General features: G+C 42.8%; 1 protein-coding gene across 11 annotated transcripts in view; it reads left to right on the top strand.

The window, feature by feature from the left end:
• Window positions 1-14,549, top strand: part of pard3ab (par-3 family cell polarity regulator alpha, b) — a 244,451-nt gene that overhangs the window by 112,924 nt on the left and 116,978 nt on the right. For 5 of the 11 annotated variants that reach the window (XM_026150928.1, XM_026150930.1, XM_026150937.1 and 2 more), the window contains exons 6-11: window positions 997-1,085; window positions 1,711-1,722; window positions 2,999-3,082; window positions 8,269-8,394; window positions 10,296-10,705; window positions 13,872-14,011. In XM_026150928.1, the coding sequence (XP_026006713.1) occupies window positions 997-1,085; window positions 1,711-1,722; window positions 2,999-3,082; window positions 8,269-8,394; window positions 10,296-10,705; window positions 13,872-14,011 (861 nt within the window). The remainder of the gene's footprint in view (window positions 1-996; window positions 1,086-1,710; window positions 1,723-2,998; window positions 3,083-8,268; window positions 8,395-10,295; window positions 10,706-13,871; window positions 14,012-14,549) is intronic. The other 6 variants (XM_026150929.1, XM_026150932.1, XM_026150934.1 and 3 more) reach the window with 3 other exon arrangements.

Here is a 14,549-nt window from a genome sequence, read left to right on the forward strand (position 1 = left end):
TCTTTCTCTGCTTCTCATTTTTCTCCTCTCGGTGCACCTTGTGTGTGTTTGTGCACGCGTGTGTGTCATGAATGTCAAGTTCCCTGTCCAAACTGACACGCACAAAGTGTCCATAGTTAATACAAGAAGAGAACAAAGGCGATGTAATTTTGATGGCGTACGGCTGTAAAGGGCATGTATTTTTATGGCTGTGGAAAACCTCCTCTGGTCTGCTCCTCTTGGCCACATCAGGTTTGCATTTAAGACTTTTTGGGTGGTGGACGGCACTGTTTTTGTGTCAGCATGCAAACAGAAAGGCAGGAAACAAGATGGGTGAGGAATATTGGCTCGTAAATGGCCTAATCCAGCAGCGTTGATCGTGGTCTTGTCTGTTTGTTGTACCAACTAGGAAATGACACTAGGTCCTGAAGATATAACGGAGGTTCGGTTCTCTAACTTGACACATTTTCAACACGTTGACACGCCGGTTATGCATTCCTGATCTCTGAAGTCTGTCTTGAAAACCTGCTGCTAGATCATAGCCGCACATCTCTGAGGTCTGTGAGAAACCATACGCTTCTTGGACTGCGTTCAACTGACGTGAACGTTGGCCAACTCATGGCCGAGCACGAGTGCCCAGTGTGACATATGGACCAACTGGAGTGGCAGAAAATGCTGTGTAGCCTGTTGACAACATCATTTTTCTGTAAAGCATAGATAATGTGAGTGACTGTCAACCACTTCATTGGCTGGCAAGAGAAACTGGAAAATTGTGTATGCGGTTTCATCCTGCAGACATTTAGTCATGGGTGTGTGTTGCCAACAGTCGTATGGACATCATTCAGTCCTTGAACTAAAACAGGATTCATCTACCTCACACTTGTAATCTGGTGGCTGAGCTGAATGTTTCAGATTAATCTGTTTATGTAAAAGAGATTCAGGCTCAAGTCTTCTTGTGCTTTTTGAGTGTCACTCACACCAAATTCTTCTTTTTTCTCTCCTTTTGTTTCGTTCCAGGAGGAAGCGGCAAGAGAAGAAGAAAACGGACGGATTGAGCCTGTTGGCCGAGCTGACTCCATTGACCACACTGCTGTGAGGTCACTAGAGTAAGTCACTCGTTGATCAGCGTCTTTGCCTTCGCTAGAATGATGGTTGTAGAGGACGCGCAGCTTTGTCAATCTCATCCTCTCCAAGTAACTCTGACCAGAAGATCGTTCAACCTTTGCTGGTCAATAATTGCACTATACATTGAATTATGTGTGTTTAAACTAAATGTATTGGCTGAAACTTGCAATATTTGTGGTGTCGCCACACCTCTGTAAGCCAGCGCCTGATGTCTTGCTAATACTGCGATACTGTTTCCTCATCTCAGCAACCTGGTACGTGCAGTGTTAAGTATGATGGACACAACCTAACACGAAGAAGTAACAACTTTGGTTGTTCGAGACTAGAATATCTCTTCAGAGTTGACCGTTGTAAATCTGTTCTCCGCTTGCTTTCTTCACATAATAGGCACTTAAAAGCTAAAGCAGCAGGTTCTATATTGTAGCCGAGGTTTGTTTGTCGAAAATCTCATTTTCAGCCCTGCTTTCTGATTTACATAATTCTCTTTTGTGGGAGCAAAATGATCCTCGTCTCGCCATCAGAGCTCTCCCACGCACTAACCCATTCAGCTTCTGTTATTAACAACTGTGTTTTGTTTTGTTATTTTGCTCCATTGCATGCTTCCAGTTTAATATGCAGGTATGGTATTATTATTCCTGTGATTTCCCAGAGACTCTGGTTTCTCCTGCCTCTTAGTTGTCAGTAAGGGGCCCATTTTCCCTGGGCTAATCATAGTCGTTGTATCAAAGCTGTGGATGGATTAGATCTTGCATCTTTATAATATTTGCCAGTGTATGGTCAGCCTCAGAAATGCAAATAGCTGGAACTGTTTTGGGTTTTCTTTGCTTTTAAATGGATATCAGCACACATTCTAATTTACATATAAATGCTTTAAGAATGCAACTTTCTGTCAGTTTTTTCATTATTCTACATGCAAAAGCCAAAAACATCAGTAAACTTGAGCTTTTCGTAGAACTTTTTGGAACGTTTTGGTTTGTTGCTTACTCAAGGACATCAGATGTGCTTTAAAAAAAAAAAAACTACCTCTGCAGAAATGCACAAACATATCTTGTTTGTCAAGTCGCTGATGCACACACCTCTCAAATCTGAGTAACATGTACCATTTGTTCTCAAGGAACCTGATATGTTGATCCAGCATCTTGTCAGGAAGTTGCTTCCTTTCTTCTTTTTTTCTTGCCAAGTTTGACTGTGCATTTCAGTGCTGCCAGAAGAGATTTTCCAGCAGAGCAGAGGAAGCTGAATTCCTCTTTAGGGAACTTATTAGTGCTACAGTGTTAAATTTCAAATTTTGACATATTTCTTTCTTGGATAAGTGGATGTTAAATGTGTCTGTGTGGTGCGGTTACATTGATTTGACTTGATTGTTTTCTGTACCATTTGGTTTAGGAACTTTCTAATTAACACTCAGTTTCTACCCCACTGTGTACAACTTCAAACAGCACCCATTCGCTTACATGCAGCTTAATTCCGGCTTTGAAAGGGCAATTTTCCACTCCACAGATATTAATGTGTCGTAGGATTAAGGTCCCACGCACCAAAAAGCAAACACACTGCATTTGTCTCATTACACCCTCTGAAGAGCATCTTAAGTCCGAATTGGGGGTGTGAGGGTTTTTTTGAAAACCTTTTTTTTTTGTTTTCCCGTACATGTGTTTGATTTCTTTGGATTGCTCTGTTTTATTGTGCTTTTTGTCTCCTCTGACTTCTATTTTTATTTGTTTGTTTGCACCACTGAGCTCTTGTCATAATGTTTCTGTCTTCATTGCCTCATTTCCTGTTTTTATTTTTGCCCACATGGTGTCACCCCTCTCCTCTGATCTCCACCCCGCACCTCCTCCCCAACCCCCCTACCCACCCCCGTCTCTCTCTGTCATTCATCCGTCTCCGATCCCAGAGACATTGTCAAACTGGTGGAGGTGTCAAACGACGGTGGGCCCCTGGGGATCCACGTGGTGCCTTTCAGTGGCAGGGACCGCAGGTAAAAATAACCAGAGCAGAACCGCTGTGCTCTTCAGACAGGCTAGAAGAAAATAAATCTTAGGGCCATTCAGACATGGTGTCCACGGGTTTAACTACGTTAACAGGTTTTTGCATAAAGGTCTTAGATATTTAAAATATGTGTGCGCAAAGGGCCAATTCAGCCCAATTCAGCCTTTTTTTTGTTCTGTGACCTGCAGTGCTTTTTATCCATCTAGATTCTTTTGATACCAGTTGCCAGTTCTGGGGTATCATCTGTCTGATTGCTCTTGAATATATTGCAGTCCAGCTGCAGTAGCCTTATGATGCTCAAACAGCCAGAAAATACATTTAATGTATCATGTTCCATGTTGGAACTTTCTTTCTAACCAACTTCTACCAACTTGCATGCATCTATTCATGACAGTGTTACAAGACGTAAATATTGACAGCAATAGCTGTAAGATTAGCTACAGTAGCTGCGCCTCATTAGGCGGATGTATACAGCAAGAAATGAGTTCCTGTAGGTAACTGCTCATAGCGAAGTTTGTGGGGATTTTTTTTGTCTTTAAGTAAGCAGATCATGAATTCTGGATAAAGACATTCCTGCTGATTTTGCTTTTTTTTTCCCTGTGCCATCACACTGGTCTTGAGTTTTCATTTATTTGTTTACTTTTTTTAATACAGCTTGTCATAAAATTGTAAAATTTCTTCATGAATATGCCTAAAAGCTTTAGTTATAAATGTGGTTTAGTTTGTGGCAACTTATTTATAAAGTATTGTACTTTTGATTAAAAACGCCACTATGTTTAAATTAAATTGTGCTATGGCCACAGTCCAGTTTTTCCAGTGTTTCCAGTTTGGCCTCACTAAGAGGGGACAGATGTTGCTGGTCCACTTTGCACCCGAGCCGAGTGTTTTCCCTTCATAGATGAGAAAGTTTGCTGGCCAACGACTTGGGGCAAAATATCGAGTCGTTTATTTGCAGTTTATGCATCAGAAACTGTTCAATAAACCGTTTTTTGATCATAGTTTTGAGACATGTCTGCAGATGGTGACGTAAAGAATGTGTTTTTTCTTGATTGCGTCATTGCTCGGCTGTTTTTGGATTCTCAGTCTTCATGCTTGGCTGGCTTTTGCTGTGCTGCATCACATTTCGAAAGCCAATATCTCAAAAACTGGCCAAAGTACAACATAACTATCTAGACTGATGGATAGCACTGCAGAGCACACAAAAGCGCTATAAAGATCAGACTCTTATGTATTTGGGGTTCCACAGGAAAGTGTTAGCAACACACGATGCAGAACACAATTATAACATGTAGCATTATGTTAAATTCTTTCTGCTAATCGGCTGCGTTTAATTAGGATTTTTTGCAAACATTTGGTCTCTGCCTTTCTTTTCTTTTTAAATATATCTTTTCACTTATAGTTTTAGTTTTTGCCACTGGCACACGTCTGACAGGTTTTATATTTAAGAAAAGAAAATAGGAAAAAAGAAAATTGCCCACTTTAGCTGATGACTTGTCAGCCTTATTGTAGTCTCATAAAAGAAATTCTCTTTGGTAGAATTTGGTTTCTGGTAACAAATGTCACGAAATGTGTTAATTTGGCCTTTTTGATTTTTTGCAAAACCCCTGGAGAGAAGCGGGCTGCATTACCTCAGAAACACTCCCTCACAGTAATGCCCATGCATGCCACACATTCCTCTTTGGTGGCAAAGTGTAATAACTTCATCACTCATACAGGCTGAATGACAAGCACGCACACACACATGCGCGACCACAGTGGTTTTCATGCCGGCATCATGAAGCAATTTGCCAGTTTACAGTGATTAATCATGGCTGTTTGGGGTTTGCAGGTGACCGTTTTATTTCTCTGTGGCTGCTGTCACATCAGCTTTACATTATTTAAAGAATACACTGAGCAGTGCACTCAACACACACATCTATACGCTCTCATTCAGAAGCGCACATGGAACGAAACTCTGAAGGAATTAGTGGAATTTCACATCTGGTTTTTGAAGATCCACATCATGAATGCCTTTGAGGTTATAACAAAACTATAGAGCCAAACCCCTGCAGCTAGCTGTCTGCATAGTTTTAAAGCTGAAGTTTACATGTAGACCTTAAAAAAATAAAAAAAAAGCATAAACCCCAGCATATTAGGTCTAATATAATGTCATAGTGCCAAGGTATTTCCTGTCTCAGATATTTTCCCACCAGCCAACCGCAGCCCCGCACATTCCCAGATAGGGCTGTGCGCTATGACCAAAATCTCATATCCCGATATAAGACATCTATCGTCCCGCTAACGATATAAATCACAAAAATGTAACATTTTCTGTAAATTCTGTGAATCTCGGGCAGTTCGACTTGCCTGAAGTGTTTCCAGCTGTGCGTCGTGTACCTGGAGTCGAGTGTTTTAACCAATGCATAAAACGACACATTTTTAGACATAAGTTGTAACGGCCGCCGTTTTCTTTGTGAGTATTTATTACACGGCGTGCTGCGGGGAACAGCCTGTTCTAACGTTTGAGTCTAAGGTTTATTTTTTAGCACCTGACGCCTCTTTTTTGCTTCTCATCCGTAAACACGCTGCATACTCTTTCACGTATTTTCAGTTTATTTTGAAAAGTCTCAACAGGATCTTGAGCTCTATTGTGAAAGGTTTATGTGGAAAATAAACACGCGGACTTGTCCGTCCGTAATGTGGTTATATTAAATATAAGAGAAAGAGAGAACTTTAAGAAATATAGCCACTACAGTGACCATCCAAACGATGAAAAAATATTGCCGTAAACAGTTTATTTTGCGACACCACGAAACAAACGATAGCATAAAATGAAACGATAGATGATTTTATATCGTCATCCGATATCGAACAGCCCTATTCCCAGACTTCCTCTACGTATCAGTCTAAACTAAGACTCCCAAATGCCATCACTGACTGTAAAGTCTCCGTTGTACTTTATTGAAAATCAAGATCATATCACTTTTCTCTCTGCCCAATGTAATCAGCCTAAAAGCACATTTATAATGTGCTTTTCTGCTATTGGGGAAATGTCAGTTTGGGTGGTTCACCAAGATTAAGATGCCCAGCTTTCATCAGAGAAATGGGCCCCTCCACAGCAAATCACATTGTGTTCTCACTCAAATTCAATCAGCTGAATTGTCTCTGAACTTTTTCAACTCCTGAACTTTTCTGCCCCCCGGAGTAATCACATTCTCATTCATATTGAGTTATAAACCCGAGGCGAGGGCAAGTATTAAAGCCTAAAATCAACCCAATTTACCTAGGCAACACTCGCTCACACTACCCTCGAAAAATCCTTGATGCTCTCAGACACGGGCTGTATGCCGAAGAAGACTCGATTAGGGTCGCGCCGTCTTCCCTACCCATAGCTGATTTTCTTCCTCGTTCTCTGGTCTATAATCCAAAAAGCGCCCTTTCAGGTGAAGTTAGCCCCTCGCTGTGGCTGTGCGGGGAGTCATAAGCCAGTTTGCCACACTGGATTACAGAGCGACAAGCGTTGAAGCTCAGCATGGCTGAAGAGCTACAGCGTGATATACCAGCTACTGTCTGCCATCAGTCTTTAATACTGTTGTTTTTTTATTCCTCTCAGAAACCACTCTGTTTACTTTGTATTCAGAAAAAGGACAGAGGAGCTTAAGAGTTTCGAAAATTAACACATGCAAAGCGTCAACCCGACCAGAACTACATTTGAGGTTTTGAATGTGTTGATTGCCTTTGAATAGATGCCTCCCCCACACACAGCCTCTAAAGCACCCTGATGTGATGCGACTATTTTCTCTCATAAGCCTCATTGGTACACTGATGATGCAAATGACAGGACCACACTGTGCTCTCTTCACTAGTACTGCATGATGAAGCAGAGGCAGCAATTAGGCATAGCTGTCTTTTTTGCCAAAAAAAGGGCTTTTCATTAGCTTCACATTGATGATTCTTGAATAACCATCTGGCCACGGGAAGAGGGATTGTTAAAATAAAAAAGAGAATTATTTTCTGTGGTCAGAATAATCTAAACTACCGTATTTCCCGGACTACAAAGCGCACCTGAATATTAGCCGCACAAGCTAAAATCAGGGGAAAATCCTGTTTTGTACATACATTAGCCGCACCTGACCAAAAGCCGCAGGTGTTTCAATGTTGACTTATCATATGTAAGAGAATATGCACAAAGGGAATTGTCAGGAAAGAGATGGCTGTTTGGAGACATCACTTTTATTAATATTTTGAAAAACAAGTTATGGGTACATATTTGCACATGTAGTACATAACAGTAGCCTACAGCACACCAGAAAAATAGATTCGGACTACCTTTTAGGCTCAGGTGCAGTGACACAGCTTTAACAAGAAGAAAAGTCAGTCATTCACCATCTTTCTCTTCTTCCTGCGCACTAAAACCACCAAAGTCCTCTTCTCCAGTGTCGGATACAAACAGGCTCAGGATGGCTTCGTCATCCACTCTTCTTCTCTCCTTCGTTGTCACTTTCAAAACCAAAGAAATCCTCATTGTCAGTGTCAGAGTCGAACACCCTCAGAAGGGCCGTGGCAGTGTCCTCCTCTCCATCATGCAGCAGTCCAGCCCTTCGAAATCCGTTGGTGATCGTGGATGTTTTCACACTTTTCCACGCTGTCAGAATCCACCGGTGGAGTTGAGCATGACTTGCTTTTTGGGCATAACTTGCAAGTTTATCGCCGCTCATCATCCACGCCTCCCGCTGAATGCGTAGCGCTACTTTGAAGTTTGTTTTTCGCGCTACTTCGTACGGCACTACGTTGCCTGGCGGACGGACATGTGACTAACATACCACTCTTGAACCCCGATCCTTCCGCCAGGCAACGTAGTGCCGTACAACAGCGGAACACACAAAACAAATCGTCTTACGATATGACAAAAATCACGGACAATCCATAGAAAAGCCGCACCTGACTAAAAGCCGCAGGGTTCAAAGCTTGTGCAAAAAGTAGCGGCTTATAGCCCGACATTTACGGTATATCGAATATCAAAGCGAAGATTTTATAACCCCTCACAAGGACAAAGACTCTTAGCCAGCTTTTATACAGTGTGCAAAAAAAGTCCTAGTGTATTCTTCACCCGGCTGTGCAGGCCACAGTGTTTTAACAGCCATGTTGAGTCCACAGACACTGCATCCTCTTGACATGAACTTCTGAACATTTCAGGACTCTTGGCTTGTTGGTCAAGCGTCTGGAGAGAGGAGGGAAGGCCGAGCAGCAGGGCCTCTTCCAGGAGAACGACTGTATCGTCCGTATCAATAACGGAGACCTGCGAAACATCAGATTTGAACAGTAAGACTGCAGCTCACGGGAGCCGTTGTTGAGCTCTGCTGATCCCTGGTCTTCCTGTGTGAATGGCTTTTTCGCACCATCGCCTCTTCCCTAGCTTTTTATACCCATAGTCTGAAACATTCTTCTTCTTTTTTTGGCTGCTCTCCTCTCTCCTCATGCCTATTTTACTCCCTCTCCTGCCGGCGCACAGTCTCCTCTGCTGCCTGTCACTGTGCTAAGCTAACCTTTCCCTACTTAACTCCTGTAGGTCAGAGCCTCAATTCCTCAAGTCGTTCCTGCAATCCTCTTAGCCTTTATTCCCTTGTGTTTCAGTAACAGTAACAGCTCTACTGGACTCCTACTCTCACTACTTTCTCTTTTCTTCTGTCAGAAGGAATGGGAATAAATCTCCTAAAATTCACAGCTTCTCCTTTTTCAGTGCTGTTCATGTCTCCTGCTTTTATTCCCTGCCTAACCAAACTCACACATCCACCCATTTTCTAGATCCCGTACGATGCATGAGAACCTATATGCTGTGTATACAGTACATGCAATATCTGCAATGCAGCGATGCTTTTTTGTTTGCGATGTTTTTTTGCCAGCATTACATTTATACGAAAAGTATATGCATGTTTTAAATGCAATAAGCTGCTCCAAACTGATGAACGTTATGTAAGACACCTATTATGCAAAGTACCACCCACATGTGACCATGTATAGATGCGTCTTGGTGGATTTAACCGTTCCTCGAAACGTAAAGAGTCAAACATATATTTCCCCATTTAACAAACTAATAAAATCAGAATCTAGTCACACAGATCATATTGGTTGGTTTCTGATAAGTTCAGGCTTTGAGACTTTTGCTACCACCTCATTATAATGGAGATTAATGGGATTTTACTTTAGTATTATCTCTTACATGACACAGAATTCCTGTGTTGATAATACCAGGAATATGCTGTCAGATCTGTTTACTGGGTAGAAATTGAGCAGTTGCACCAAAAGTATGAGTGGAGGTATATAAGAATAATTTGGGTGAACCAACAAACTCCTGGATCCCGGTCATGTTGTCATGTTCCAGCCATTCCCACAGTTGGAGCCACAAGTTATGTGATGGGTGGGAATAAAGCTTCCATACATAGTGTTGCGACAAGTGCATTAGTGCAACAGTTGCTCTTGTTATTTATTTTCATAAGGGGGCAGACTACATCTCCTCCGACACTCGATCCAGCCTGAGATTGTAAAGACACCGTGACGAGACCGTCCCCCTGAGGGAAGGTTGTTGGTAGCTGGGAAAAGAGGCCCGGAATTTCACAAAGAAATTCTTCGGCAGCGCGACTTTTGGTTATTGGTCTGGGGATGGAGGGGGAGCGATAGAAATTCTCGCGGCCTAGCATTTTCTCAAACGTCTGTTCAGCTGTCAGGGGACCCACGTTTGCTTTATTGAAACAGGTGGCGCTAACAAGGCTTTGGTTTTACAGGGCGCTGACAGCCAACATAAGTTTCCATTCACACCTAATGTACACGAGCTCAGACCGAAGGGGTTTTAAAAGAGGATTTTCTGCAAAGTATTCGACGACTGGAGGTCTCCTTCATCTGGAGCCAAATGAGGGGATTATGCGATGGAGCTGTTGGGGAGGGTTCAGTCACTTTCTAGAGCCGCTCACGCTGGCAATGAGTATTAATTAACATGTCAGAATGTTCAGGTGGGCGAAGATGGATTTTATATATAGTACGACTGGGTGTGTGTGTTTGAGAGACACTGGGTAGATGGAGTGCTCCACTTGGCAAGTTTGTACAGACAAGTATTGCACTTGATTGTTAAGTATGTTGAGTTTTGCCTCTGTGTCTATCCTTTGTTCTCTCCATGTCCTTAAACCATCGTAAAACTGGCAAATTTCCTCCCACTGTCTTTATCCCAGAGCCCAGAATATGTTCCGTCAAGCCATGCGCTCTCCGGTCATCATGTTCCACGTGGTGCCGTCATCGATGAAGGCCCACTACGAGCAGCTGTCCCACGCTGAGAGGAACCCCGTGTACGCCTCGGGCCGTTTCAGCCCCGACTCCCTCAGCGGCAGCACTGTGTCAGGCATCGACCACACGCCACAGCGGATGTCCCGGCACGGTTCCCAAACGCACCCACACTCCCAGCCGTACCCCCATGTGCTCTCAGAGCCGACTGACGGTTACCCCCCTCTGCTTCACCCCGCGGTTTCTGCGGCCAAGCCCCCGACAGGTCACGCCCATTCACCGCAGAAGGGGATGAATTCCACGCCAGCAGGAGGCTATACGAAAAAAGTCGGGAGGAGGCTCAGCATTCAGCTAAAGAAAGGTGAGGAGAGGTCTCCACAAAAACGCACAAACTCTGCCTTAGTGATGGTTTCAACTCAAAGATAATAGATCATAAACCATAACTAGTCTCATAAGCTTATTATTAACATTAATTATGTCTTAGAATGTCATGAGGTTAAGTTTTTCATTGTTAAGTAAATATTAACACATGATCCACAAAAACATTTGGAGCTTTCATCATCAGAAAAGATCTTTATTGTTTCTGAGGAAGAAAAAAGCAAAGTCATCCTAGCGGCTGTAAAAGGGTTGGGTTTGGTGTTGTTTTTGAAGCATACTGAGACTCTTTCCAGAGGATCTGTGAGTCTCTTCTCGTGCTGTGCATTTCTCTGGCTTTTTAAGATTTAGAGGAATACACAGCATCAGTCTAACCTTTTTATTTCTACCCAATAAACAAGCAGCTTCCCGATTCCTTGCAAGCAAGTGTAGGAACACTGTTGGAAGATGGTTCAAGCACGGAAGCGTGGAATATGTGAACGAGGCTGTAAGAGGCTTAAAAACCCCATCCAGAGCTATCCGTACTGATGTAAGATGTGAAAAAGTGGGTGATAAAAGCAAACAGCATCTGCTTAGATGGAAATGTGGAGCAACAGGCGACGTTAGGACTGCAAAGCTGCAGGGATCCTGGTGTACGCTTTGACTGACAGTGGACACAGGTGGTGCAAACCTCTGCCAACAGGATTCCAGGTGTCGGTGCCAGGTCTCAGGGCCAGAGAGCTTGTTGCTAAGCAGCCGCTCGTCCCCGTGCACTGTCAAATGCCACAGCAAAGAGTCTGACAGGGCTGCACCATATGCCCGTTGAAGTTTTCACCCAAACCTGTCCTCTCTCATGGGGCGGGAATCAAGCCAGAACATAAAACATAAAAACGTCCAGCTGCTTTTTAAAAATTCCTGACTCACAGTTCTTACCATCCATTCTTCTGTCAGGTTTTTTTCACTCTTCTCATCCTCATCTGCCCTCTCGCTGACAAAACACTTGTGAAAACGCTGCATTCTGTGCATGATATGGCAGGAGATCTGCTATGTTCACAGTCAAAGATGTTATCTTTTCTCATTCCACCTTTGTTTGCTGTTGTTGGAGCAGACACTTACATGGATTAACAGTGATTCCCAAGAGGCTGTTTGGCTCATCTGTTTTGTTTTGAGTACCGACTTAAGCCTACAGCTTTGAGCGCAGATTAAGCTCCTGCATTTCTTATGTGCTTGAATCAGACACCAGGCTCCTTGCAAATCCCAGGGAGTATCAAAATCAATCACAGAATCTTATTTCTGCACAGGAAATTGCTTAGGTATGTCTTAATCAAGCTAATGGGAGTTTTAAAGATCCTCCTCCCTGTTTAAAGCCAGGAACTCTACAAGCATTTACCGGTGAGTTTAATGCCGCACCTCGAATGCCTGCGGGAAGTTGATTGGCTCATCAATGCAGGGGATTAGGTAGAGGATGTGAAACAGGATGGCTAAGTGTTGTGCTATTCTTTTCATCGGCTCATTCAGACAGGCAGGGGGGATTAAGGCCAAAACCCCTATACAGCAAAAATGCTCCTCATTGTTCTTATATTAACTTTTTTTTGACACACATATCTGTTCAAATGGTTTATTTACAGAAACATATCACACGATCACAAGTTCTGAGCACTTGTACAGTAATCTTTATGTGGGAGAAGTTACTCAAGTATGTTGATTATCTGGAGAAATACACCAGACATTGTGCTGTTTTTTCCTTCACACATGCTGCAGAGAACTCTGTGTCAGACATCCACTCACGACCGTAAATGCTCAGTTCAGTTTTAATTCACTGCTTTTTTTTTTACCTGCAGTATCTGCAGTTGTCCGGTCCTGCTCATTTAGACGTTTCTGTTCTGGACCTGCAGGTTTTGTGTAGAAAGGTTTAGAGCTGCATTGCATTTGCAGATGAAAAGTTCTGGTTACCCGCTCCCTAACCCTGTTGTGTAATGCGTGTTGTTTTTTTTGACCCAGGTTGTTTTTCAATTTCCAATTAAAAATCAAGCAAAAGTATTACATTTCTTCAGGCTGAACTTTCTTATTGGCACAACATAATTGCGTGTAATTATTGACTGGTTCAAACTGAGACTTTAAAAGCATGCATTTTCATTGCCCTGCAATGTACAAACTACTTTAATTATTCACCACAAACCTACTTAAGTGCTGTGCTGACAGGGTAGAGGATTTCTCTTCATTTCCTGCAACTTCAAGTTGCCCAATAATAGGAAATAGTTTGTTTGTCTGCTAGGAATATGGATAATATGAGACAGAGACCTGCGTTCCTAATGGCTCATAATGATGCACTCGTACGAGGTTGCAGGCAAAACTTACAAACGTACACAAGCCAAATGCAATCCGCCCACAGAAACACAGGTTAATGAGCACATGTAGATCAACAACATCTCGGGGTACTGTGTGCCTTATAGGCCAGGTCACGAGGGAAAGGAGAGACTCGTTGGTGTATTCTTCTCAAAACACAGAGTCAGTTTTCATAAATGATGGTGTGAGAGGCATTTATTGTGAAATTTACAGCACCGGTTGTCGCTGTAATGCTGATTATATTGCCTCTGGTTTTTTTCAGCATTGTGATATGCTACTGATTATTTCCTGAAAGTATGATGTAATCATTCAGCTGCATGCTGAGCTGAATCAGACAGAATCAGGCGGATCGTGTTTATCACGATGTTGCAGTAGTAAATTCACAGTGGCCTAAACAATGGCCTCACTTATTAACGTGGATTGCAGTTATCTCCTCTGACACTGGGGGACGCACTCTTTAATTCAGGTAAGGTGGGCCACTTGTTACTGGATGATGGTGCTGGAAAAACTGGTTAGGAGTGTGCTCTATTAAAAGAGATGAGGTACTCATTGTTAATGGGTCAAGTGTTCCCCTCGGGTGGGACAACTATATTCATACCAACCCTTTACTCCTAATGAAAGAACCCACTTGACTCTCAGCTAAATGTCTCCCAAAACACCAGCCAATATTATTGCCCTCTCAGATACAGGAGAGTTTTATCAGTTGAATGTTAACATATTTTTAGCAGCTTGAGATCCAGAGGTACAGAGGAGACTGTGCGTCAAGATAAAACCAGATCCTATCATTCGATTTTGCATCCTCACTTATTCACCCGCTCATCCCGCAGGCCCCGAGGGACTCGGCTTCAGTATAACGTCACGGGATGTTCCCATCGGGGGCTCAGCACCCATCTACGTGAAGAATATCCTGCCTAGAGGAGCTGCTATCCAAGATGGCCGTCTCAAGGCAGGAGACAGGTTGCTAGAGGTAAGTGCAGAAAAGTGCGGTAATGCTTTACAAGGCGTGTGTGAGGAGGCTTTAATTTAGTCATTTAATAAAGTCTTAGATGGCGATTGTGATCTGGAAGGTAGATGTGCATCACGTAGGAACGGTGATTTCGTTCCAAAACACGCGAAACGGCAATTTTAAATATGTGATATACGCTGCTTGCCATCTGCTGAAGTGTAACAAATTCCTTTCTCGTAACTGTTTTAAATGGAAATGTGGATCCTGAAATTAAATCAAAGACTATGCTTCCACACGCTATCTCGTGCAGCAAAAACAGAACGGCTTTTGAAGTTGCATCATCCCACGTTGCAAACCATTTGCATAAAGGATTACACTGTGCAGCTCTGAATGTATGGGGTTATTCCACCAAAACTTTCAATCCTTTTATCCTCATGTTTTTCTCATTTTCAAACTTTGTTTGAACTAGGGCTAAAGCGACTAGTTGATCGACTAATCAAATTAGAAAACGAACCATCTGCCACTTTGATAAAAATGTAAAGTGTTGCTGCTTTTCTGT

Source organism: Astatotilapia calliptera, chromosome 18, assembly GCF_900246225.1.
Source record: "Astatotilapia calliptera chromosome 18, fAstCal1.2, whole genome shotgun sequence".
Taxonomy (NCBI): domain Eukaryota; kingdom Metazoa; phylum Chordata; class Actinopteri; order Cichliformes; family Cichlidae; genus Astatotilapia; species Astatotilapia calliptera.